This window comes from Copadichromis virginalis, linkage group LG6 (assembly GCF_057382275.1).
Source record: "Copadichromis virginalis isolate Kocher_CV1m ecotype Utaka linkage group LG6, C_Virginalis_male_GT1.1, whole genome shotgun sequence".
Taxonomy (NCBI): Eukaryota; Metazoa; Chordata; class Actinopteri; order Cichliformes; family Cichlidae; genus Copadichromis; species Copadichromis virginalis.
In genome coordinates, this window is record NC_140623.1 from 12235245 (window position 1) to 12261715 (window position 26471).

Below are 26471 nucleotides of genomic sequence, written 5' to 3' on the forward strand. Positions count from 1 at the left end.
TTCACTACTCTGTTAAAGGGTGTGTCGGGCAATTCTTTTCATCAATCTAAAAATAGCATATTCTAATGTAACAGCGAATGTGTTTATTCCATCATCTGAGGCTCATCGTCGTATTTATGACCTGTCCACGTGTGCTTTGGTATTTTGGTAGCCTTTTTAATGCATTTTGGCCACTCGTCCACACATAAACTGCATTCTATGTGACTGAAAATGGAAAAAAAAAACAACCTTCTTCCAGGTGAAGATTTTCACAAAGTCCATGAACATCATGTCCACATGTAAATTTATATTCTTCTTTTTTTTTTCTTTTTTTTTTTTTGATGATCAGCAATCCGGTTGTTCAGTCTGACGTCACTAGCCGTGTCTGGGTCTAAACTCCGCTGCAGCTCCATGTATCAAACGATCACTGTGGCATTACTGAGAGTTGAAAAACTGTCTAAAGTCTTTCATCTTTAATAAAATGATCAGCGTTCTGCTCTACCAGGTGTAACAATTGAGTTTAACATCCAGGCATCCATGAAAACGGAACTTATGACATTTAACGGAGTTAGAAGTTAGCAGGGAGTTAGCTCGCTAGCTTCTATCTAAATACAATATAGCATGTCCTGACTGCGGGGTTTTGGAAACAAATTAAAACGTACAGCTCTGTTATCACTTCCAGCATAAATGAAGACAGAAAACTAAACAGCAGGGACGTTTGTAGGGTTACTGAAGTTTGGCTAGCTGGTATATAATGATGTGCTACGTGACCGCTAGCGACACAGCTATGTTAGCATAATATAAACAAGCTAACTTTTTTTCCACTCGATAAAAGTTAACGTGAGTGTTCTCGGTGGTCAGAAACAAATGTAATCGCATGGCAGGATGCTGTAAAAGGACCAAACTTCAGCCAGGAGAACAACTGAGATAATCCATCCACAATACGAGGTTAGTCATTCATATACTGCTGCATGGGCTGGGCTGTAGTTACATCCTAAGGTTTTAAAAACTGAGCTTAAATAAATGATTAGCGGTAATAAAAGCCGAGGGAGGTCAACAGTGATCACTGACTGTTTTAGGAGCTTTTTGAGATCAAATAGAAGAAAATACATAACATTAAACATGTTAACAACACAAAAGCCATATTAAACGCAGACTACTTTAGGCCCGGAAGTAGGATTCGTCGCGTCATCACTGAACAACCGGATAGGTTATGTTGCCACTTGTTGCTTAGGAATTCTCTTGACATCAAGTGAGATCATTTTTTTAGCAGAAAATCTTTGTTACAAAAAATACCCATGTATAAAAGTTTAAAAAACAACAACAACAACAATTCAGTAGCATTTTGACATGTAAGGGATCACACTGTCAAATACCTTTCAAATTGAACAATGAAATGGTGCAAAAACAACACAAAAAACAAGATAAAGAAAAAGTAAAAGTATCAACAAAAAGCCTGGTTAGACAAAAAGGTTTTTAACTGAGTCCACAGAGTCGGCTAAATGTAATTACAGTGGGAGACTGTTCCAAAGTCAAGGAGCCACAGACTGAAACGCTCTGTCCCGCTTCTGTCTCGTACACGGGAACACCAGCAGATTGTGAGCCTGCGATCGAACCCTATGAGCAGCAGTCTTCGATTCAATCTGAAATTATTAACTTTTTACTTTTCATTCTCGTTATATTTTAGTTTAGTCTCTTACATCTGTCTCTTCACCTCGTTCAGAACCCCCACCCATAATGCCTTGCAACACATCCGCTACCACCATCCCACCATTTGGCAGCAGGACAAGATCAACATAGACTTCACTTCTCCCCTCTGCCTCTCTGTAATTCCTTGCCGTCAACGGTGCAACAGAACCCCCACACCCACCCACGGGCCCTCCATCCTGACCGTTTCATCCACTGCCACCTTCAAAGAGAAAGACCACGGATGGAGAAGAGGACGAAAAAAGAGAATGGAGGATGATGGAAAAGAATGAGTGGAGGATGAAAAAACGGGAAGGGATGTGGGAAATGAAAGACAGAAAGAAAAGCGAGAAAAGTGTTTTTAACCTTGTCAGGCGAGACAGACGAGGCCAAGCACAGTCTGCATCCCAGAAATCCGTCTCTCTTTTTCCCTTTCCCTCAGTTTTTGTTTTTTCTTTGTCCTTCTTTCCTCTTTCTTTCTCAGCCTCCCTCTTTCATTCCCTCAGCTCTGTCATCCAGACGTAAAACACACAAACACATGTGCCTCACATTCCTGCGTGCAGAGCAGATTCACCCAATTTGTTTCCACTGAGTGTGAGTCTGTGTGTGTGTGTGTGTGTGTGTGTGTGTGTGTGTGTGTGTGTGTGTGTGTGTGTGTGAGGGAGTCTCTGCATGCGTGCTTTCGTATGCGTGTGCTCGTGTATGTGCCAAGCCAGTAAATAATAACCAATCCCAGCTGTACTGTGGACCGTTCCTCTCATTCTAGCTGAGGAAACAAAGAGGGAGGGAAAGGAAAAAGGCTCCATCAAATAGCAGAGTAATGAGCTGGAAAAAAGTCAGCTGAGAATTGAGCAGGAAGAATTAATTTTGTTTTAATGCTAGCAGACATTATGAGTCCTGTAGGAGTGCCAGTCAGTATAGGAGTTGGGCCAGATGCCACCTGAGAAAAACAGTCCATTTGTACACATTTCAATAGAGAGTCAAGGTTCGGCTACCTTTAAGCTATAGGTAAATCACTGCAACAGATTCCTTCCAGATTCCACAAAACAATCCATTACTAAGTTGGCTTCCTCACACTGTGGGAAACAAGCAGACTGACATTTTCATCCAGTTTTCTCTCTGGATTTGTGAAAAACAGTTGAATATGACAGGAACCAAATCTGAAACCAAAACAGGGGTGTTTTTTTGTGCAACCTTAGAAAAGAAGGCGGCTATATCCAAGGAGATTAGACGGGGAAGTAGACAGGACAGCCCACATGAAGAAAGGCAAGGAAGATCTTGAGGAGAGAAATAAATGTTTAGCCACAGGGTCACATCACAGGCCTAGCAGTGTAAGCAGCAATGTCCAGACTTCCCTATCCCTCGCTATCACCTCCAGTTCTTCTGGGTGGATATGTTTCAGAGCCTGCCAATTATAATCTCTCCAGCACATCCTGGGACTTCCCCAGTCTTCCCTCCCATTTGGGCATTTCCAAAACTACTTCACCTAGGAGGTGACACCATTTCGTTTGGAGGAGCCTTTCACTAAGTCCAGACAATCTTCTGTCACTAGCAGCTGGAGGTCCTTTTCTTTCTGTTACTACTCACAGTGGTGATACTGTCCTACTTTTCTATGCATCTAAGGTGGAGATACTGACTTTCCTATATGGCAGGGATTACAAGCTCTTTATTGCTCTCACTGTTTCAAGATTAAAGCAAATCTGTTATACAGATTTACAGTGTAATAATTTTAACTCTGCAAGTTGTCCATTAAAAAGTGGAGATTAGTCCTGAAACAATAAAAACAATCTCTCTCATCTCAACTTTAATGCCACTGATCTGGGTCAACACCACCCTTGCCTGTTCCTCACCTCTCCGCTAATTTCATTACATTACAACTTTAATTACATCATTACTTCGCCTGAGCCAAGGTGAGCCATACCCGAAACTCTGGCTGATTGGGACCCACACCCAGTTTCACACCTTGGCTCAGGCGATTAGAGGATCATCAGGGGGTCCTTTTGTCCCTCTGTGGGGGGTTACTCCCACTAGGTTTATATCTGGGACTCTCCACCATTTGACCTTAGAACTGAAGAAGCTTCTCGGATGAGAGGTGAAACGTCTTCAAGCAACTTAAAGAAGTCCAGACGCTTTTCTTTGCAAGCTCCTTTGACCAGTGCCACTTGATTTTCCCTTCAGTGGAATAACTTATTAAAAAAGTTTGGAGTGCTTTTTAAATCCCTCGTCAGACTCCTTATCTTACACAAAGGTTTTCTTCTGAAGGCACTTGCGCTTTCCAAGATGGTGTCACGCAGTTTAATAGCAAAGACCCTGGAGATCAGATGGAGTCTTTGCATCAAGCAACAAGAAGACCCTAGACATGAACATGACATAATTTCCTTAGGGATTATTAAAGCATTCTGATTCTGAATCTAGATCCTCTGGGTCTACTTTTCAATGGTTTTGAATGTGCAATAAAAGTAGTGGACCACCAAAAGAGTTCCAAAATGTTACTTTGTGTCATTAGTTTGAGTATATCACTTTTAAAAAGGGAAACTGTTTTAAAGAGTGTTGAATCTTTGCTTGACCACATTTGTCAAATTCAGTTCAGATCAAGTCACAACAACAGTGGGCTCAAGACGTTTCATATAGTGAAGTATAACAGGGAGATAAACAATAGAGAGAAAACCCCAACAATTAAACGACTCTCTATGAGTGAATACTTGGCAACAGTGGGAAGAAAAAACTCCCTTTTAACAGGATGACACCTCCGACCTAACCTGGCTCAGGGAGGGGCAGCAATTAAGCCAACAATCTTTCATGTAGGCTTCCTAGCAGACCTAGAGATTTGTTGAGACTGACACCTACGCAAAATTTAACATCATCAAAGTAGCCACAAGAAAAAAAATAAACAGTCATCATATTGTTGTCTACATCTAAGGCCACTTGAACACAGAACAAGATCCTACGCCCATCTGCGACGGCACTTGAGGCTCCTTTACAATCATAATTCCCGACCTTGAGGAGACAAGGCTGTTTTCCTCTCTTTCTCTACCTCACAACTCACTCCCTCGCTCTGCCAGGGCTTTTTCACTGAGGCCAGCATTTCGTTTCGTTGGAGAGGAGAAAATGAGAGAGAGACGGGGGGGGGGGGGGTTTGAGTCGGGGTTTTCGGAATTTGGTCTATGTTTGGATTGGAAGCGAAGGCCCCAGCGCTGGGCTCTCAGGAGGATAATGGAAAAGAGGGAGAGAAGAAAGGGAGGTTTATGGCTGTGTGTGTACCCTCACAGGTGGTCGGCACATACTGACGGGTCCGGGGGGGGGGGGCTTTTGTGTGTCAAAATGTGTGTGTGTGTGTTCACGTGGGGTTGCCGAATCGTGTCCGCCTGTTGGCAAAAGTAACGCCATGTGTGCTCAAAGCATGTATGCTCAAAGATACATGTGTGTATCTTTGCAGATGTTGGCACCAACGCATGTGCGCTTTAGCTTGTAAGAATCAGAGAAGAGAGACGTAGAGAGGAGGTGAATAAGACATTCCTTAGATGCAGAGGAGTGGGGGGGATGCAGGGAGCCAGTGGTTAGTTAGTGGTTTGAAACTAAGAGGAGAAAAATGAACGTCTCGTCCAGGGCTAGGCCTGAAAATGCTACCGCAAACCAACCAACAAGCCAAGTGGGAGAGGAAAGGAGACCGGAGCACAGAAGAGGAGAAGGGGAAAAAAGCGAAGGATATGAAGAGAACCAGTGAGGCCTCCTCTTCCTCCTCTTCCCATATGAGGCCTGCTAACTCCTGCCTGTGCCGCAGGGGAGAAAGAAGGGGAGTGGTGCTTTTATAGCTGGACTGAACCGACTGAACCCATCATGTACAAACAGCAGGGAAAGTATGGAGACAACAGAGGCCTGAGGCCAGCAACCACGCAGGGGGCTTCAGATGGTTTCAGGTTGAGGGCCACAGGAGGGCTGGAGGTCCAAGGAAGAGAGGGATGGAGGAGTAAGAGAGAACCCCTCCAAATCCCCCTCGAGTCCCTTTTCAGTGATACATCAACAGTTTTGGTTGTTCTTTCTTTTACCTGTTGCTTCTTTTATTCACCTTTGTCCTTCTTTTCTTTCTTTGACTATTTTTCCATCTCTTTTCCTTGTTTTCTTTCTTATTTCCTCCACCCTCATCTTCATTCTTTGGTTATTCCTGCCGCATGTCTGCTCCATTTTCATTTTCATTCCTGTTTGCCTTTATTTTTGTTCCCTTCATTTTGTAACATTTCTTTCGTCTTTCTTTTTTATCCCGTCTTTCTGGCCTTGGATTGCTTCCTTTCCCAAACTGTTTTTTTTTTCTTGGCTCATCACTGGACTACTCCACTTATTAAATAACTCATTCAGTCAGTCTCTTTTTTTGGCTAAATTGCTTTCTTCCTTCATTCCTTTTGTCTTTTTTTTGCTGCACTTTTTTGTATTGCACACTCCCTTTCTTATGTTTTATTCCTTTTCTTTTCTTCTGACTACCGTCCTATCACATCTGTTCCCATTGTTTTCCATTCTCTTTCCATCATCTTTGTTTCCCTTGTTTTCCCTGCCATCCTTTCATTCTTGCGTTGATTTCCTCCTTTGTTAGTCCACATCAGATTATTTATTTTTCACTTTATTCACTTCTTCCATTTCATCTTCTGCCATCCTTTTCCTCCCCGTGGCTCTGTTTGCCCTGAAACTTTAATTTTTGCCCATACAGTTTAGTCATTTTGTGTATTTTCTTATAACTGATTAGTGTTGTGAACTGTGATCCTTTGTTTCTTTTTTCACTAACTTTGTTTCTACTTTTTTTGTACTTTCTGGTCTTTCTTCCTTATTTTATCATTCCTTCCTAACTCTTATCTCCCTATTCTATTTGTTTCTTTCTTTCTCCCTCTTTTAACAATTTACTTAAAACTTGTACACACAACCCTGCAGGTGTCCATATGCATGAGCAATGTTCCCACCCTGTAGCAGACTGAGTGGGTGGAAGGGGCCTGTAAGACAGATGCACCCAACAACAACAGGAAAGGAGTTTTCTTGGCTCAGAGTCTTTTCTAAAATCCATCCATGTGCGTCTGCCCAACCTTTGGAGAGCAGCATGATGCAACAAGCCTGCAACACACGCAGTACTGCATGACATGAAAACCACAAAATCAGCAAAAACTTTCGCCCCGACCACCATGTAACATCAGTAAGGGATTTTTGTTGGTCTTATGCACCAGTGGCCACTCCCCAAACCCTAAACCAGGATTTCAGACCCCGGAGAATTGAAGTCTAAGTGCAAGAATGAAGTTGGGAAGTGTTTTTCTGATACAAACTTATGCAGCAAAGCACAGAGGAGCTATGCTTGGTGTGAGGAGAGTGGAAGTTTTGTGTGTGCTTTGTGTCCACCTTGCCACACTTATGGGTGTGTAGAGTTGGTGTATATGGGAGTATTTGTGTCCCTAAATATGGCAACGTAGCTGTTTTAAATTTAAGCATTTGAGTCTAGCACAAGTTGGTAGTTTGTGGACAGAAAAGGTCTTACGGTATGCAATTATATACAAACACAATTGTGGATCACCGCAAAAAACGACAATAACGCCACTGTTACAATGCATGAAGCTAAAAATATGTCCCTTGTCAATGCATTTTCTCAGAGTATAGGCTTTCTGCTAATTTGGTTCAACTGCTTCCAGAGTGAAGACGCTACATTAGGAAATTCCAGCCAATGTCAGTGTTCAAAATACCAGTCTGGGCAATACCAACAGTAATACTTGGTAATCGTGTAAAGAGTCTTTGAGATCTTAATTAATCAAATAATCTTTCAACATTTAGTCAGACCACATCTGATACAGGCAAGAGAGAGACACGGGAGATGAACACAGGCCACTGACACTGCTAAATGCCATCTAATTTTTAGATATGCCAATAAAAAGTCAATAAGGTCAATGCCAATATTTGGCTGACATGTTGTTACAACCCCACTTCAAACTTCATGCCCCACCTTGAAAGCACTTTACCCCACCTTTTTATTTGGGCATGCTCGTATGGCACAAGCACAGTGGACACAGTACAAACTGGTTACAGGATGATGGCAATAACTGTAACACAGGCCAAATGATGTGGATGGTACATCGATGTGCAATGCTAGTCCAGTTAACTGTCACTCAGAAAGCAAAAAGAATTGTGGTGAAGAAATCAAATGTAATTGATTTTATGGGTTTTGTTTTGGGTTTTTTTTCTTGATTGATATTGGATTTCTTGAATTGATCGAGAAGTAGTTCTAGTTAAGCTGAGAAATTCTTAGTGATCTGACAGCCAAACAACGTCCACCCTAATTTTGTTGTTGTTGTTTGTTGATAAACTGTTTGTTCATAAAATGACAATGTGAAACAATATTGACCACAAACCTTTTCTTGCTAGATATTCCAACAAGGACATCCAGCTGAGTGTAAGGTATATCTCCAGTCTCAGCACAACTTTGCTTTTGGAAACTATTTTTCAACCAGACATCAAGGTAAAGGGGACAGCTGATGCTTTTTCATATGTAGCAATTCTTTTACAGCTCGTTGAGCCCTAAAATTGTGATGTAACTTACCAATTTGTTACTAACCAATTCATTTGCACTCTTCTTTGTAAACAAGGAAATAATGCTGTTGTTTTCCTAGCTTGGACCACTGTCCCTCACATCAATGTTTAATGTTTAAAATTCAACAAAACAACATTTCATCAAGTCCACAGAGTTTTAGTGACTGGTTATTTCTTTAACTTTTTTTTTTCTCCAAGCAAAATACATTTCAGAAGAAAATCAGAGCTCCCAGACGAAACCCCTGAGGAGCTCCTGAGATTACCAGGAGTAGGAAGATCATATATGGCTGTAAAGATTATTGTCATTAATATTAAATTAATCGTTTTAAGAAAAAATCATAAAATGTCATTTCAAAAACTCAAAGCAATATCTTTGAAAAGGTCAGAAAAAACAATATATATCCAGATTACAGACAAAGAAAACCACAGGTGCTAAAGATTTCTAGTATTTTTATTGATTAGATTCATTAAAACCCCTAAAGACAACAGATGTCAACCTGTATTAATACTGTAAATGTTTGTTTTTTAATACTTGAATCATGGCTCGTATATTTATACATAGCTAGTTAAATTCTGTAAGTGCTGCCACACTTATGGCCGCCACATATTGTAAATCAATATTAGGGAAACGTCAAGGGACTCTTAGATTTCTAGATACACAGACAAAGCTGAGATTTACCTTATAACAGCCTGTTAGTGAGGCAGATCTTCTCCCTGTAGTTTGCCTGAAGATGCTTCTTCAATGGTCGTACTGTGAGCTCAGAAATTCATCAAAATCAAGCGAGTTTGTCCGACGTGTCCTGTATCATCTTCATCAAAGTTGTCGGTTTTCACTGGCTGCTCTCAAAATCAAAGAAATCTGCGTTGTTGAAAAGCAAATCCTCCCCTCGGGGAATCGTTCGGAAGGTAAAATATCTATTGCTAGTGGTCAGTTTTCACATATGTATTGGAAAACCTTGTCCTGGGAATATTTTTTCTTCAAAATGACTATTATGTAAAAAAAATTTAAATGAATAGGGATTTTTTTTTAAATTGTGTGTCACTCAAATATACGAATGCAGGATACTCTGCGGCGTAAATGTCAAATCTGGCGTAAAATCAGGCTCTCCGAGAGGCGCATCGCTCAGTTGCGACGCTGGTCAACTGAGCTTCCAGCGGCGGAGAGGAGGGAAGAAGCTGTCTGGGAGGGAGAAAGGGAGAGGGGGCGTGGAGAGACACTGTGACAGCATGAGCGAGAGAAAGAGAGGGAGAGAGTCTGACATCCAGGGAGCATTCCTCCTCCAGCTGTTGAATATCTGGACGTTTTCATTGCAGCGCTTCTTCATTTTTATTTTGTCATAGGGGAGACCGGGGATAGCTGTAACGTGGGTCAGTTGTAACACTTCCAATTTCTCCAATCAGGGCTAAGTTTCAAATGATGTGACTCATCCTGTGCATGCCCAATTCAGTTCTGCTATCACATGTGAAAAATCAGCACATTTTGTCAAACACAGACAATTTAACATGAAAAAAAGTAATTTGTATGCCAAAAAGTAAGTTTTTCTACTTTATTTCAATTTCTAATAGCATTATCTGCTTTGCAGCTAAACTCAAACTTAAATTATGTTATTTGTATGTCTATGGGGATATATTCTGTGTAGGTCTTTAGTGCTAATGTTTTAGCCGTTGGCTGTAATGTTAGCTAGTTCATGGCTATAGGAGTCTGGGTCAGTTGTAACAATAACAGTCTGGGTTAGTTGTAACAATAATGCAGATGTTACAACTTACCACACTATTACTTTAACTTATATTAAACAAGTTGGGGCAACGACATCAGCAGAGAGAGGTTCACTGGTCGCATTTGTATATGCGGTTAATGCCATTGGCAACACAATTCCTCCACTGTTTGTGTTCCCACACATACATTATGCAGGCCACTGTGTCAGAGATGGGCCAGTATAGGAAGTACTGGTTGTGGAAATAAATCAGGATGGGTGCAAGAAACAGATTTCCTCATCTTTCTGAAGCACTTTGCAAACCACACCAAGGTAAGCCATGATAAAAGTAATGGAATTGCGATGCTGGTGAACAACTACATTTTTTCAGCTTCATTGTTATGTTCAAAATTGGTGCAAGAGTTGTAGGTTATAATGCCCACTGAGCCAATGAGGCCAAACTCAAGGAAGACCAACCAAAATTAATGAAATATTCAGTTGCAGAAAATTCCATAATTTGTCTTTTTTGGGGGGGTTGGAATATGTTCAAAAGCTAGATTTCTGCATTCTGTCACACACATTCATGTGTTGAATAAACAAAGATTACATGTTAATGTTTTGTTAGTACCCTTATTTCATTGTGTTACATTTCACCCCAGGATATGTTACAACTAACCCAGACTATGGGGTTAATTGTAACATTTCACTCTTTGTGTTTGAGGCCATACCATGCAATGGGTAATTGTGCTGCAGAGAAAATAGCTGCATTATTTAATAGCAGAGACATGTAAATACTTTGCATTACATTTTGAATCCACTACCTTAAAAGAGCTTCAATTTACAGACAGAAATGTCAAAAATGTTACAACTATCCCCGGTCTCCCCTACTTTCCAGATCCAAATTGTTGCTACATATCATCCATTCGTTTCATGCTGATTTAAAAGTAGGGTGTAAGTGTGCGTGATTTTCAATATTTTTGCAATTACTGGGAATTAAATCGGGAATCAAAAGCGGTAATTATGCTACAAACCTTGAATTTCTAGATGTTGATTTTAAATTAAAGCACACACACTCACGACTGGTTGTGCGAGCCTCATGTGTTTGTTCTTGTAAATAAAAGATGTACATTTATTTGTGGTCCCGTTTTAAGGCTTTGACATTTGCCTTTGTGTTATTCTTTCTTTCTTTGAGCTTGAAGTGATCACTTAGACCAGAGGGTTGAGAGGCACAGCTGCCCCCTCATTAAAATGAAATCATAATCTTCTTGGATGACCTGTACCACAAAGCAGGTCATTTAATTTTTCATATAATTCTATTACAAATGCACCAAAAGACACAAACAGCAAAGCCACTGTGGTGAGGCCCACAAGAGGCTGAAATTGAAGGTGATGCTCAGCAAACAACAATCATCCACAGCAGCCTGTATTGGCACACTTGTCACTCGAATCCATTTATTTGTTTATTTTGCTATTTAGTTGCTTTCAAAGAATATCCGTCAAATTTTAAGATCATTCTGTTGTTTCAGTATGGCTGAAAACTTCCAGGAGGCTGCGACCCGTCACCATTGAGACATTTGCATTTTGCAGCTTTGTTTTGCATTTACTTTTCATTTCTTTTTTACTTCCACTTTCACTCACAGATAAGTTTTAGATTTCATTGTTGCACCGTGAATATGCACCAGTTACCTGTGAGTAGATTTCACTGCAGCTTTTTCATGCTCAGATAGTGAGACATGCAATATCGGTCTCAAGGACTGCACTGACATTAGAGCTTTACAATATTATCCTATACTTTTTAAACACTTTTCAAATTCATAACAAAATTCTCCGAAACATTTGTCTGTAGCTCAAAACCAGGAAAACCAGAGAAATTAAGGGCAGCAAAGCTGACTGCTTTGGGAACTGCAGATAAAAAAAACATTTTTTGATTAACTTTTATTTCTTGTATTGAAATGGCTTTTGTTTGCTAATTTTCACATGAAAATATGATGAATACTTTGACCTTCCTCCCTGAAACTAAAACTACATGTGTGCTGAATCTGAGAACTACAAAGTGGCTGCGTGTTTTTATCACTCCTCTTTCAGGGACATAAATCTCCTAAAACAGTTATATTGTCGTGACCTGGCTCTTTTTTTTTCTTTTTTTTTTTTGAGGAAGAAGGTCTCTGCAGTCTAATTCATCACTTTATAATGTAAACACTTTAAGGATCAGAGTAAGGGCCGTGGCCTCCAGGCCTCCAGGAAAATGATGTAGAGATGAATATACAACTCTCTCATTTTTTTTCAGTCCATTCCACTGGGGTGGAGGTAGGGAGGTAGAGTGGCCAGTTGGAGTGGCCACCAACCAGTTGGAAGGTTGGTGGTCTGATCTCAGCTCCTCCCTTGTGCTGAGGAATCGTTTAAGCAACAAATTGAACCCTGACTTCCCCTGTGCATCAGTCTTATCAGAGTACAGTGGGGCAAAAAAGTATTTAGTCAGCCACCGATTGTGCAAGTTCCCCCACCTAAAATGATGACAGAGGTCAGTAATTTGCACCAGAGGTACACTTCAACTGTGAGAGACAGAATGTGAAAAAAAAATCCATGAATCCACATGGTAGGATTTGTAAAGAATTTATTTGTAAATCAGGGTGGAAAATAAGTATTTGGTCAATAACAAAAATACAACTCAATACTTTGTAACATAACCTTTGTTGGCAATAACAGAGGTCAAAGGTTTACTATAGGTCTTTACCAGGTTTGCACACACAGTAGCTGGTATTTTGGCCCATTCCTCCATGCAGATCTTCTCGAGAGCAGTGATGTTTTGGGGCTGTCGCCGAGCAACACGGACTTTCAACTCCCGCCACAGATTTTCTATGGGGTTGAGGTCTGGAGACTGGCTAGGCCACTCCAGGACTTTCAAATGCTTCTTACGGAGCCACTCCTTTGTTGCCCGGGCGGTGTGTTTTGGATCATTGTCATGTTGGAAGACCCAGCCTCGTTTCATCTTCAAAGTTCTCACTGATGGAAGGAGGTTTTGGCTCAAAATCTCACGATACATGGCCCCATTCATTCTGTCCTTAACACGGATCAGTCGTCCTGTCCCCTTGGCAGAAAAACAGACCCATAGCATGATGTTTCCACCCCCATGCTTCACAGTAGGTATGGTGTTCTTGGGATGCAACTCAGTATTCTTCTTCCTCCAAACACGACGAGTTGAGTTTATACCAAAAAGTTCTACTTTGGTTTCATCTGACCACATGACATTCTCCCAATCCTCTGCTGTATCATCCATGTGCTCTCTGGCAAACTTCAGACGGGCCTGGACATGCACTGGCTTCAGCAGCGGAACACGTCTGGCACTGCGGGATTTGATTCCCTGCCGTTGTAGTGTGTTACTGATGGTGACCTTTGTTACTTTGGTCCCAGCTCTCTGCAGGTCATTCACCAGGTCCCCCCGTGTGGTTCTGGGATCTTTGCTCACCGTTCTCATGATCATTTTGACCCCACGGGATGAGATCTTGTGTGGAGCCCCAGATCTAGGGAGATTATCAGTGGTCTTGTATGTCTTCCATTTTCTGATGATTGCTCCCACAGTTGATTTTTTCACACCAAGCTGCTTGCCTATTGTAGATGCACTCTGCCCAGTCTGGTGCAGGTCTACAATACTTTTCCTGGTGTCCTTCGAAAGCTCTTTGGTCTTGGCCATGGCGGAGTTTGGAGTCTGACTGTTTGAGGCTGTGGACAGGTGTCTTTGATACAGATGATGTGTTCAAACAGGTGCCATTCATACAGGTAACGAGTGGGGGACAGAAAAGCTTCTTACAGAAGACGTTACAGGTCTGTGAGAGCCAGAGATTTTCCTTGTTTGAGGTGACCAAATACTTATTTTCCACCTTAATTTACGAATAAATTCTTTACAAATCCTACCATGTGGATTCATGGATTTTTTTTTTCACATTCTGTCTCTCACAGTTGAAGTGTACCTCTGGTGCAAATTACTGACCTCTGTCATCATTTTAGGTGGGGGAACTTGCACAATCGGTGGCTGACTAAATACTTTTTTGCCCCACTGTATATGAATGGTAAATAGCCTGTATTTGTATAGCACTTTACTTAGTCCCTAAGGACCCCAAAGCACTTTACACTACATTCAGTCATCCACCCATTCACACACACATTCACACACATTCACACACTGGTGATGGCAAGCTACATTGTAGCCACAGCTCCCTTCGGGCGCACTGACAGAGGCGAGGCTGCCGGTCACTGGCGCCACCGGGCCCTCTGACCACCACCAGTAGGCAACGGGTGAAGTGTCTTGCCCAAGGACACAACGACCGAGACTGTCCGAGCCGGGGCTCGAACCGGCAACCTTCCGATTACGAGACGAACTGCCAACTCTTTAGCCACGATCGCCCCCCAGAATTGTTTTTAATTGTGTTGTTCTGTTGTTTATGAGCCTTTTCTTGTCTCCCATACGTGTTTTATGTATGAAAAGAAAATTGTTAAAACGTTCGTCAGAGCCCAGGAAGAATAGCTACTGCTACTGCAGGAGCTAATGGGGAACTTGGTAAACTAAACTAAACCATTCTCTTTGCTTTTCATACTTATTACAAGGATGATGACAGTCACTTATCAGATGCACAAACCTGTTAGACATTATTAGCAGCAGTAGCAGTAGTAGTAGTGGTAGTAAATGTCAGTTTTCAAAAATGTCCTTTTTTGATAATAAAATGTTAAAAATTAAAGTATTATGACATGAATACTCCAGCGAGTTTTAGCAAACAACTTTATTAGGTGACCAACATGTTTTAGTTTGTGGCCTTCATCAGGGTCATTGCAAAACATATATTTAAAAAAAAACAGGAAATAGAAAAAATCCAAGTGGACCAATCACACATTCATCATACTTTATTCAAAAAAATAAAGTATGGTCGTTTCTGCAATCCAATCATGTACAGTATGGACTAAGAATAAAATAAATCTGTAAACACCTTAAAAGGTTGTTCTGTCAATCTACAGCAAACCCATTTCATAAATTACACGTCTTTTATAGTTATAGTTATTCATAGATGTGAGGAGATCCTGTGTGAACATTAGCAGGGATGTTTCTGAGACCCAAGCAAAACTATACAAAAAACCTCTCACGGAGATTCAGGAAAACACTACACCCTGCAGGGTCATTTTTTCCTCACACCAGCCTTTTTAGTGTTCAAAAGCTGTGCTGAAGTGTTTCTACATGCTATTGACAACATGATACTTACAAAGTAATAACAAACAACATGTAAGCATCTAAAAATATTCTAAAATGTCCATATTTGATATTTCTTACAGCACTTTATATTTTCTTTTTCTCCAAGGCAAAAACCAGCAGCTTAGACAAATTTGATTCATTTGGTCAGAGAATTGAAGAAGTAGCACAGAAGTGAAGTGATGAGTAGTTTTTAAAATACAAAATACAAACTCGCTGATGTGATGCTTGTCATGTTATGTTGTCTCTCTCTGTCTTGTAGTGTGATCACCTCCAGATCTCCATGAAAAAATATTCTTTGTGATACTTTCAATCCTGATATATGAATTGCAATAAATTAATCCTGTTTAATCAGATTTACAATTATCACTTTTAGTGAAATATTCACTATTTCTCTTATATTATCATGTAATGATCCTTGTAGAAGAATAAAAAATTATAAAAAAAAGAAATACTAAATGTCAGCTACTTTAAAAGTACGTTTTTTGGAAATAAAACAATAAATGAAATTTACTTTATGGACCAGATGAGGAATCTGTGTATTAGGAAGACAATGATTGTTGTCATATCTAGTTATATGAAACAAGCCTGCCCTGACAGCCCTGATAAATTCATCATTAGTACTTAATAATGATAACTGGTTTTGGTGTAACACCTTTGGATTACTTCACACATCAAAAAACTAGACATAGTTTAGTTTAATTTGGACAAAAGGATGATTAAATATTATCATAATTACTAATACTGTATTATATGATATATTACACTTTGATGCGATGGCTTACAACATATCAGAGTAGGACCGAAGCAACTCTAGTATGCAAAGTTTTAAACAGGAAGTAGCTGTGGATGCGACATCACTGATCAGCAGTAATAAGTTATAAGTAATAAGGCTAAAATATTACTTCAGTATATTAATTCAAATACATTTGGAGAAACAGAAATTTTAAAAAGTTCAAAATAAAGACATAAATGTTTTAATGTAAAAAATAAGTATGTTAAAGCCAGATAAGCAAACTTGATATTTACAGTCAAGTCAAGTCAAGTCAAGTTTATTTATAGAGCACATTTAAAAACAACCAAGGCTGACCAAAGTGCTGTACAGTAAATACAGATAAAAATACAATAGAACACAATTTCGTAATAACACCTCGCTGATAAAAATAAAATAAAAATATATAAAACAAATAAATTAAACCTTTCTAAAAGCCAATGAAAAGAGGTGAGTTTTAAGAGCGGTTTTAAAAGTTTCTAGGCTTTTGGAGAGTCTGACGTGAGGAGGTAAACTGTTCCACAGTCTGGGTGCAGCCACAGCAAACGCCCTCTCTCCCTTTGTCTTTAATTTATACCTGGGAACATCTAAAAGCATCAGGTCGGCTGACCTCAAAGATCTCCTGGGGCGATAAGTACTAAGGAGTTCTGACAGGTAAGAAGGTGCAGTGCCATTTAAAACCTTAAAAGCCAGCAATAAGATTTTAAAATCAATCCTAAAGGCAACTGGGAGCCAGTGGAGAGAGCAGAGAACCGGAGTGATGTGGTCTCTTTTTTTGAACCGGTCAACAGGCGAGCGGCAGCGTTCTGCACCAGTTGAAGGCGATGTAGACAGGAACGATCTAGGCCAGCATAGAGGGAATTGCAGTAGTCTAGCCGTGAAGTAATAAAAGCATGGACCACTCTTTCTAGATCGTTCCTGCAAAGGTAAGACTTGACTTTGGCTAAAATCCGCAAATGATAAAAAGATCCCTTAACTACAGAGCTGATTTGTTTATCAAGTTTAAAAGCATTGTCAAAAATAACACCAAGACTCTTAATGGAAGAAGTGCAATCGGAGGTTAGGGGTCCCAAAAAGTCAAGAGAGAAGTTGGGATCTTTAGGAAGCCCAAACACAATGACTTCAGTTTTGCTTTCATTAAGGTGTAAGAAGTTAAGAGTCATCCAAGTCTTAATGTCAGACAAGCAGGAGAGTAGCGGCTGCAAAGAAACATTGCAGTTCAACCTCAGAGGGAGGTAGATCTGAATATCATCGGCAAAGATGTGGAAGGACACATTATGTTTACGGAGCACATCGCCCAGAGGGAGCAAGTACAGAATAAACAACAGGGGGCCTAGTATGGACCCCTGAGGTACGCCACAGGTTAAAGGAGCTCTGGGAGATGACAGTTCACCAAGGTGAACAGAAAAACTCCTATTATTCAAATAGGACTGGAAAAACTTTAAGACAGTGCCCTTTAAACCGACACAATGTTGAAGGCGGGATAGCAGTATGTTGTGATCAACAGTGTCGAAGGCTGCTGTCAGGTCCAGGGTTACTAAGACAGTGTTCTTAGTAACAGTGTTCTAGATAAAATTCTAGGAAGACGTATGAACAAATCTCACTTCCTTGCAACTCTTTACACGGAAGTGAGATTTGTTATATATTTGCCATCAGTAGCAATATCAGCTACAGATAGTAGTTATGGTTACACGCCAAAAGGATTGTTAGTGTACACTTTAAACACTGCAAACCCCAAAAAGTAGCAGAACTTAAAAAAAATAAAACTTAAGGCAACCTATTGCCTTAATCTGCATGATTTCAGATCTGCTTTCACAGACTCGTCCTAAACGAATGAGTGAGAGTGCACTGTAAAAACTGTGATTTGGGTTAATTAGTATCTAATAGGAAAGTAATAGTAACTATTACTCAGTAAAAACACGTATGTGTTGTTTTGATTAAATCTAAGCAAAATTAAACATTTTTGAGATGTTCAGTTATTTAAATTTACACAATTTTGTTTGGGGTAAATTAAGCAATAGTTAGTTGAGCAGATTTAACAAAAATGTATGAGTACCATGAAAAATGAAGAAATCTAATAGATTTAACTAATGAAAGCAGTTCCATTTCAATCATTCTACACTTCCGCCCGTAGTCCGTTGTGCCATGTGCAGGACACACATGCTTCAGCAGTGGATGATCTCCATTTTGTCCGAGGTAAGATTATCTTAATTTGTACAAATATACGACACGTTTTAAACAGTAACATATAGCAGTTTTGAGTAAAAGTTCTAAACAGTATGATACGTCAAAATTAGATTAATAATGACCACTGTAATGACAGTATTGTATTTTTACGCAAAATGGCACGAAGGTCACTTTCCAAGCCTTTGCGGTTGTGTTACTTCAGAGCTTTGACTAACCACGTTTTACCATATTAAAAAAATATATCAATGATGTATTTCAATGGGCTGTAACCCCCCTCATTTATTTTTAAAATTTTATGAAAAAGTTTTGCACTCAGTGGTGAGTGATGTAGTTAAAATCATTTGTGCGGGATTTTGTCAGTCACAGTTTTTCAAAGCTTTTGTCTCCACGCAGTTTTTCAGTTGTGGTAATTAAGCTAAATTGTCTCAGTCCAGCAAAATACCTGGTTTTCATTTTCATGCTGTCAGAGCCCCGTGAATTTAGTGCAGGCACAGCTCACATAGAGGGATGATGCAAGTTTCTAGTTGAACTGTATCAGTGAGACGCACGCTCAGTCACGATGTTTATGTTTCTGTAGAACGATCTTCAAGATAAAGGTACTTTCAGGAAATAATATAGTAATGCGTGTTTAATCTGACATAAGTCTTTCATAATTTCTATGTTTAACACCCAATGGTGTTTGGATACAGAGATGACCTTGTGTAGATTAAAAGGACATCTTTTCAAGTATGGGAAGATATATACAGTATATAAATACACAAATAGTGTTATTTCATGTCATGATCTGTCACCAAATCGGTACAGAAAATAGGGTCTATCCCCTTTTTAATCTAATAAAGAGTTTCATTGTTTTATATACGAACATCACCTTTAAAAAATGTAGTATTAATTCAAATTTGTCTTTAACAATTTGTGTGTGTAAAATTTTTACTTTGGAGAGTGCGATTGTTATTAATGTTGTGTTCTTTTCAGTTGTTGGAAGATCCCTCAACTTAAATTCAGCTGATCAGTATGTAGACTATGCATTTTGAATAAGTTTTGATGGATGATTGTATTAAATTAAACTACTAGTTTTGAAATTGAAGCAGCAGAAAATGACTAAGTTGACCCTACTTAATCTAATGTAACTCTGCCCATTTACATTTTATTCTAGGTTGAACGAGATAGAGCTCCATGTAATCACTGATGACCAAATGGAGAAGTTGGTTCTTCCATTAGGGATCCCACCAACAGTAGAGGAGCTGCAAAGTGTTGTGAAGGATACCTTTGGAATTTCAAATGACTTCAGTCTTAAGTATTTTAAACCAAAATTTACTACTTCACTATTCGCAGAAGTGACCAGATAAAACACAAAGACACTGTGAAGGTTGTTGGCATCACCCTGGTCATCCTGCCAGTTTTCGGCAGCCCCTCTGATCAACTGTCAACTGACTATGACTCATCATCCAATCCAGTTGTATCCAGTGCAAACTCTGCTGCAACCACATCTTCTCAGGACACAATTATTCTCAAAAGGCAGAAGTTCACAGAACGTTGTGAGCCCTGGCCAAAGCTGTTCCCCATTCCACAGTCTGCATATGAAACTGAAATGTAACTGGAAAGAGCCACAGAGGAGTATAAAAAGAGTGGAAAGCTTCTGCCCACCTCCAAAGTAAAGACTGACATTCTCGAGAAGTTGGCTGAAACTGTATTTTCAATTATGGCCTATTCTTCCTATTATTTTGGGGCAAGCACTAGTGAAGAATTTCAGTGCATACAATCTAAATTAATCAGAAAAATGTCATATTATAAATTTTGTATATGTTTTATATTCCACAATAAAAACTATTAGTGTTTGAATGTTGTCTTTGTGAAATTGATTCATTTTACTCAGAAAAGAAGTTAAATTAATTTCATTTTCTCTTACTATTCAGTCATTAATTGTAAAGTTTAATTGGAAAATTAGTGAATCCAATTTGAGTTTTAATTAAAAACAAAAAGTTTTCATTTCTTTGTAATGGATATTTTAGCCATTTTTTACTAAACCTTTGCCAGATCGTTAGTAAATTCAAAGTAATTTTTCTCAGCGATTCATTTCAAATGAACTAATTTTTTGTTACAATTAGGCAATTTTAACCTTCAATTTGAGATTTTGTCCCTAAATTCAACACATATTTACAAGAGAATGTTAATAATATCTATTTTTGTTTTTTGTTGAAATTTAATTAACATTTTATCTAAATTTTACATAAATCACTTGAAATTTAAATCTACTTAAGTAAATTAAGTGTCACTTTGTTGCCATAGGTTTTTTAAGTAACCTCTAGTCACAGTTTTTACAGTGTGATCACAAATGAATCGGCTAATTACAAGATGATTTTAGGACAAATCACCTCTCCAATTTCTCGTCTTCATCATAATCTTCATCAGAAAGGTGTTTACACTACTTGTAAAACAGAGGATTCTGCAAAATGTCATGATACTTTAATGTGTTTAAACATGAAAAGATGTTGGAGATTGAGCTAAAGGCAGGAAGGAGAAAAGGCAAAATATGAAAAAAAAATCTGAACAAAAGGTCGGTTGGCTGTTTTTAAAGCTTGCAATTGATGCAGATGTTTTAAATGCCCCCAATAAATTCACTGCAGTAAAGTTTTTTTTAATGTTTACAATGTTTATTGTTTAATGTTTGAAAAAGAAATCAGAATCTAAATCAATCCAGCTGTTGTATCAAACTAAAGACTAATATATTTAATGTTTGGGGTCAAATTGATCCCAGAATTTAAAACCTTACAAAGATCTCTGCCACGGGGCGATTGTGGCTCAAGAGTTGGCGGTTCGTCTTGTAATCGGAAGGTTGCCGGTTCGAGCCCCGGCTCGGACAGTCTCGGTCGTTGTGTCCTTGGGCAAGACGCTTCACCCGTTGCCTACTGGTGGTGGTCAGAGGGCCCGGTGGCGCCAGTGTCCGGCAGCCTCGCCTCTGTCAGTACATCTCAGGGCAGCTGTGGCTACAATGTAGCTTGCCATCACCAGTGTGTGAATGTGTGTGTGAATGGGTGGATGACTGGATATGTAAAGTGCTTTGGGGTCCTTAGGGACTAGAAAAGCGCTATATAAATACAGGCTATTTACCATTTAGATAAATTGGTACATTTTTTTTAAGTAGCAGGTACTTAATATGCAAAGTAGATGAAGCTGATCAAAAATAATAAGCTGAATGAACTGAAATGGAACAAAATGTTAGATGAACTTACGCTATTTCTTAGTTTTTTTTTAATTAATATTACATTACTTCATTTATTTAAGTAGTTTCAGCATTTGCATTTACTGTGTATTAAACTAGACCAGCTAATAATAAAAGTCTTGAGTCATGTATTCTGTTTCCAACCCAGACATTCATGTGTTAAAGTGTTCTATAGGCAGTTATATACAACAGTTCTCCAGGCTTTCTGAAGGTCTGGCTGCTTTTTCACTCCTTTTCATTCCAGTCCTTAAACTTGACCATTTTCATAAGAGTGTTGTTGGTTTTTTATTATTATTTCTGAAGCAACCTAATACGGACGTATGACTTAATCCTGTCACTTCGCATATAAAGAAACTCTACTAGTAGAGCACAACAGTAAGTAGCAGACCTACAAAGCTCTGTACCCGAGGTAACCAGCAGAGACCTACAACAAGCACGTATCTACATCTGTAAAACATGGTGGACAGACTTTTGCACAACACTAAAACCATTAAACAAGATTATTTTGATTAAGCATTTCAAGAGGAAGGAAGTTACAGCTAGATCTCAGGGCTGCGTGTGATGTATTTATCGTCCCCAACAAGATGAAAACTTGCCTTTGCTGAGACACTGCTCTTAATTTCAACATGTGAGTAAAATTTTATGTTTTTATGGATATAAAGTAGGAGATCTTAAAAAACCAGATACAAGTTCTGTTATTTTATACATTTTCTTGTTAATATAGAAACCAAAGCATTCCTGCAGTCATGCTGTTTGTAAAGACTCAGTGGACGGTGATGTGTTTCCTCCTGCACATAACAGGTATTATTATTATTATTATTATTATTATTATTATTATTATTATTATTATTATTATTATTATTATTATTATTAAAGATCTGTATCTATAAACTTTAGAGCTAGATATTTCACATGAAATAGGAGTGATGTTTTTAGTAAGATTGGTTTTACTGACAACATTAATGAGGATTATCTTCTGATTAGACACAGAGCATTGATATAGACTTTATTAGCAACACCTCTTTTTTCTTCAGAACCTTTCCTATAGATTTGAGTTACTGTTGCCTTCTGCATCTCACCTGTGGCCTCTATCATTACTATAGCATTTTCTCTCTGAGTGCTGGATAGTTTCTCATTGTCGGGCATACTTTCTCTAAGAAAGTTGTGTGCGAATATCCCAATAAACAAGCAATGTGGCACCAACAACCATCAGTAACTTAAATCACTTTTCCTCAGCAGGTTGTCTTGACCATGTGTATATGCCTAAATGCAATGAGCAGCTACCATGTGACCGGCTAATGAGATATTTGCAGTAACGATCTAAACAACTTTTAACACCTTTGCTCACCTGTGTGGTCAAAATGGTGTAGAAATCATAAATACACTGATTTAAACAAACATGTTTAATGGTAGAGCAAAACTTTGCATACCCACACACGTTATCTGACATCCAGTATTCAAATGAAGTCCTTCTCCTTCTGTTAAAGCGGTTATAGGGCTACAAAGCAGAATCTGTGCTTTAAAAGGTTCATCAGTGGATCTGCCTTGCTCCGCTCAACATGCCACCTCAAACATAAGCTGGTACACTGTACACACAAATGGCTCCAAATATGTCCTGACAGAGCTCTCTGTGGATGGAGACAATGGAACATACAGCATGGCTAAAGACAATAACTTTACTCTGACAATCAAAGTTTTGAGAGAAATAGATGCAAAGTTTTACTGCTGCAAAGAAACTACAGAGAACCCACAATTCTGCTTGAACAACCAAACTGAGCTCCGTGTTTCAGGTAGAGCTGCTACCATTCATAAATTACTGCTCACTTCAGTTTATGCGCACTTATTTTATCCATCATCCTCTCAGAGCTGCAGGTAAAGGTGATTCCTGCCACAGAGGGACAGACAGTAACACTGATGTGCAGCAGCAGCTGTCCTCTGACTGAAAAGCCTGCAGCCTACATCTGGTACAAGAACAGAGAGTTTCTCTATGAGGACTGGTCTCCCTGGTACCAAGAGCTGCTCAGCAGTGAGGAAGCAGTCACATACTCCTGTGCTGTCAAAGGCTACGAGCATCTCAGAGCCCCTCAAGTCTCTGTGGGTGAGTAACGTTCCAAAAACAACCCCAAAGTGTTAAAAGCTACAAAATCCTGGCAAGCCATTAACAAATTCTAAAGTTAAAATATTAATTTTCATCTCTTTTTGTGCAGATTCTGTAACTAAAACCTGTTTCAGTGTGACTTATACTGAAAGCAGCATGTGTTCCGAGAAGCTGAAATCAAAGGACCAGTTCTGCTCCATCACATATCCGACAGGTTTCCACATGCAAACAAACCATTCTCCCCAAAACATATCACAGGTCGTAGCAAAAAAAAAAGTATTTATTTTCTTCCAACAGATTTGCACGTTCAAATAACTCCTGTCAGGAGCTTTGTCATTCTGACCTGTAACACCAGCTGCCCTGTGGCTGATGCTCACACTGCATATAAGTGGTACTGGAACAGAAAGTTATACAATGAATGCGAGCATCAAGACATTACCATTTTGAAACCCAAAGCAGCCTTCTTCTCCTGCGCCTTAAAAAGCAATGAAGATGTGCTCTCTCGTGAATCCTGTGAGTACGTGTATGAGCCAAACATACGTACGAAACAAACAACAGGCAGGTTGAAGCAGAAGTAAAATTTCATGTGTTTAAACTCTGTTTTAGGCATCGACAATGCAAACTGCAAGGCTGTAAATTACGTCAGCAGGAGAATCTGTGCCCTGGAAGGTTCCTCTGTGAACATTGCAAGTCAATACTCGAGCCATTCCATCTCGAAGTATGGATCGTGGTATAAAGTACAGCTTGGTGGTGAGGAGGATGACTGTAAGGAGGTATTTGACGAAGCTACGGGCCGTGTGAAGCATCACGACAACATGAAAGACAACCACACACTGAGAATTAATGATGTGAAGAGGAATGACTCGGCTGAATACTCATTCAGACTTGAGAAAGATATTAATCTCTGTCATTTACCTAGAGTGATGTTAGTTGTCACAGGTAAGTTTAATTGATTTAATACAGAATCACCTGCAGTGTTTAGTGAAGTGCATGTTTTTATATCATATTGATGGTCCACAAAATGTGTTTCATACAGGATTTGATTTAAAGAAACATAACAGCAAATTACCTGATATCATTATCATTATTCTTTCAGATGTGAAGCTAAAATTTGAAAGCAATCATTTTGGATGTTCAGAATTTGTACCATAAAATTTTTATGCTAATTGGAGACAGTCAAGCAGAAGGCCCGTGTTCATTTGAGATACAACCACCCTTACAGTTAGGTCCATATATATTTGGACACTGACACAAGTTTTTTTTATTTTTGTTTTTTTTACCCGTTTACTGAAACGTATTCCAATTATATTTACATCATGGACATGGGCGTAGTGTGTAGACCCTCAGCTTTCATTTGAGGGTTTCTACAATCAAACTGGATGAAAGGTTTAGGAGTTTCAGCTCCTTATCATGGGCCACCCTCTTTTTTTAAAGAGACTAAAAGTAATTGGACATTTGACTCATCATCTGGTGACGTCTACAAGTTCAAGCTGTCATTGCCTGCAAAGGGTTTTCAACCAAGTATTAGAAATAAACATTTTATTTTCAGTTATTTAATTTGTTCAGTTACTGAAATGCCCCTAAAGTGAAGGGATTGTGTTAAAAATGCATTGTTCCACCCACTGAATTAAAGCTGAAGGTCTTCATTTCAACTGTATCTGAGTTGTTTCATTTAAATTTCGTTGTGGTAATGTACAGAACCAAAAATAGGAAAAAAATGGTCTCGTTCAAATATTTATGGACCTAACTGTATGTCAGATATAATTGATAATCACACGTCAGTTTTGTCAAAAGGCACAAAAATCTTCTGTTTTGTTTTTTTTGTTTTGTTTTGTTTTCTATCCAATCGAACTATCTTTGAGGTGTGAAAGTGAGCGTGAGTCCTTCTGCAATGGTGACAGAGGGTCAGAGAGTCACACTGACCTGCAGCACCAGCTGTCCTCTGACTGACGACACAAACTACATTTGGTACTTCGACAGTCGACCAGTCGGCCACCAAACTAAACATCTGATCCTGGACCCAGTCAGCAAGGAGAATGAAGGGAACTATTCCTGTGCTGTGAATAGTCCTCAGAACGTTAGCTCAACTGAGAAGGCTCTCACTGTCAAAGGTAAGAAGGACATAATGTTAAAGATCCTGCTCACTTTCTGACTCCCTTTACATTTGGTGAATGGAGAAATGCAGGCTAAGTGATAGCAGCAGGCAGAAACTTCAACTTTTTTCTGGACCAAACCAACAAAATAGCAGTCTGGCCGTTAATTTTATACTATTCTGAAATATTTTACTACAATGTTTACTTACATCTTACATCAATCTCTACAGCTCTAGAGAAAACCGTAGCAAGGCTGAACGTATTGAAAATGACTCTTTTATCGCTGATCCCTGCAGTTGTATTTCTACTCTACATGAAAACAAGGTAAACTACTTCACTTCAGATTTTGTGTCATATCTTCTGTCTTCAAAACTCTTTTCTTTCATATAAGAAAAATTTGAGTTTGATATATTACAAATGTAGGAAGAAGAAAACTGTGACTGCCACTGCTGAGAAAAGTGACAGGGAACAACCTGGACAAGTAATGAGATATGTCAAACTCTGAAATTACTGTTTATGAAAGTGTGCCCACAGTCATCTGCATGTCCTCCTTTCAGATGGACCAGCTGTATGAGAGTGTTGAACTGAACCCTGCTGCACAGTGAAAACCAGCAGAGAAGCAAGAAGACACTGTGCAACATCTGGTTGGGTAGCTTGTAGACTTCCTCTTCCTCTCGTGTGCAGAGTATAATCTGAATACAATTGATCTTATTCATTTAGATTCATGCTGGCAAAATATGATCCTGCATGTGCAAAGAGACAAACAGCCCTGCAAACTTAGAGTATGTCAAACTTGAGGCCTGTACTCCAAAGCAGGATTTCTTCTTATCCAGGCCATCTTTAGCTTTGACCCTTGCTTTTTTGTACCAGTTTTCACTTTTTATTGGGGTACATTACCATGGTAACTTAGAAACCTGTAGGTATCAAATCACAATAGCATCGCCATTCCTAAAA

At 39.2% G+C, this 26471-nt stretch overlaps 2 protein-coding genes across 3 annotated transcripts in view; one reads left to right on the plus strand and one right to left on the minus strand.

Annotated features, from left to right (window-relative positions):
* Positions 1-9360, minus strand: part of LOC146707362 (zinc finger protein GLIS2-like) — a 30788-nt gene extending 21428 nt beyond the window's left edge. For both annotated transcript variants that reach the window (XM_085458671.1, XM_085458670.1), the window contains exon 1: positions 8897-9360. The gene's annotated coding sequence lies outside the window, so the exon portion shown is untranslated. The remainder of the gene's footprint in view (positions 1-8896) is intronic.
* Positions 9361-23204: 13844 nt separating this feature from the next.
* LOC146707363 (uncharacterized) lies at positions 23205-26471 on the plus strand. Its single transcript, XM_085458672.1, has 8 exons — positions 23205-23424; positions 23534-23638; positions 23722-23937; positions 24031-24363; positions 25287-25535; positions 25748-25841; positions 25941-25998; positions 26075-26471. Exons 1-8 carry the CDS (start codon positions 23241-23243, stop codon positions 26120-26122), a joined length of 1287 nt encoding a protein of 428 aa, XP_085314798.1. The 5' UTR covers positions 23205-23240; the 3' UTR covers positions 26123-26471.

Coding starts and splice junctions, on each gene's coding strand:
- LOC146707363 (XM_085458672.1), top strand. CDS start 23,241: ATGTGCAGCAGCAGCTGTCCTCTGACTGAAAAGCCTGCAGCCTACATC. Junction 23,639..23,721: donor CTCCATCACATATCCGACAG/GTTTCCACATGC, acceptor TTCTTCCAACAG/ATTTGCACGTTCAAATAACT. Junction 24,364..25,286: donor AGTGATGTTAGTTGTCACAG/GTAAGTTTAATT, acceptor ACTATCTTTGAG/GTGTGAAAGTGAGCGTGAGT.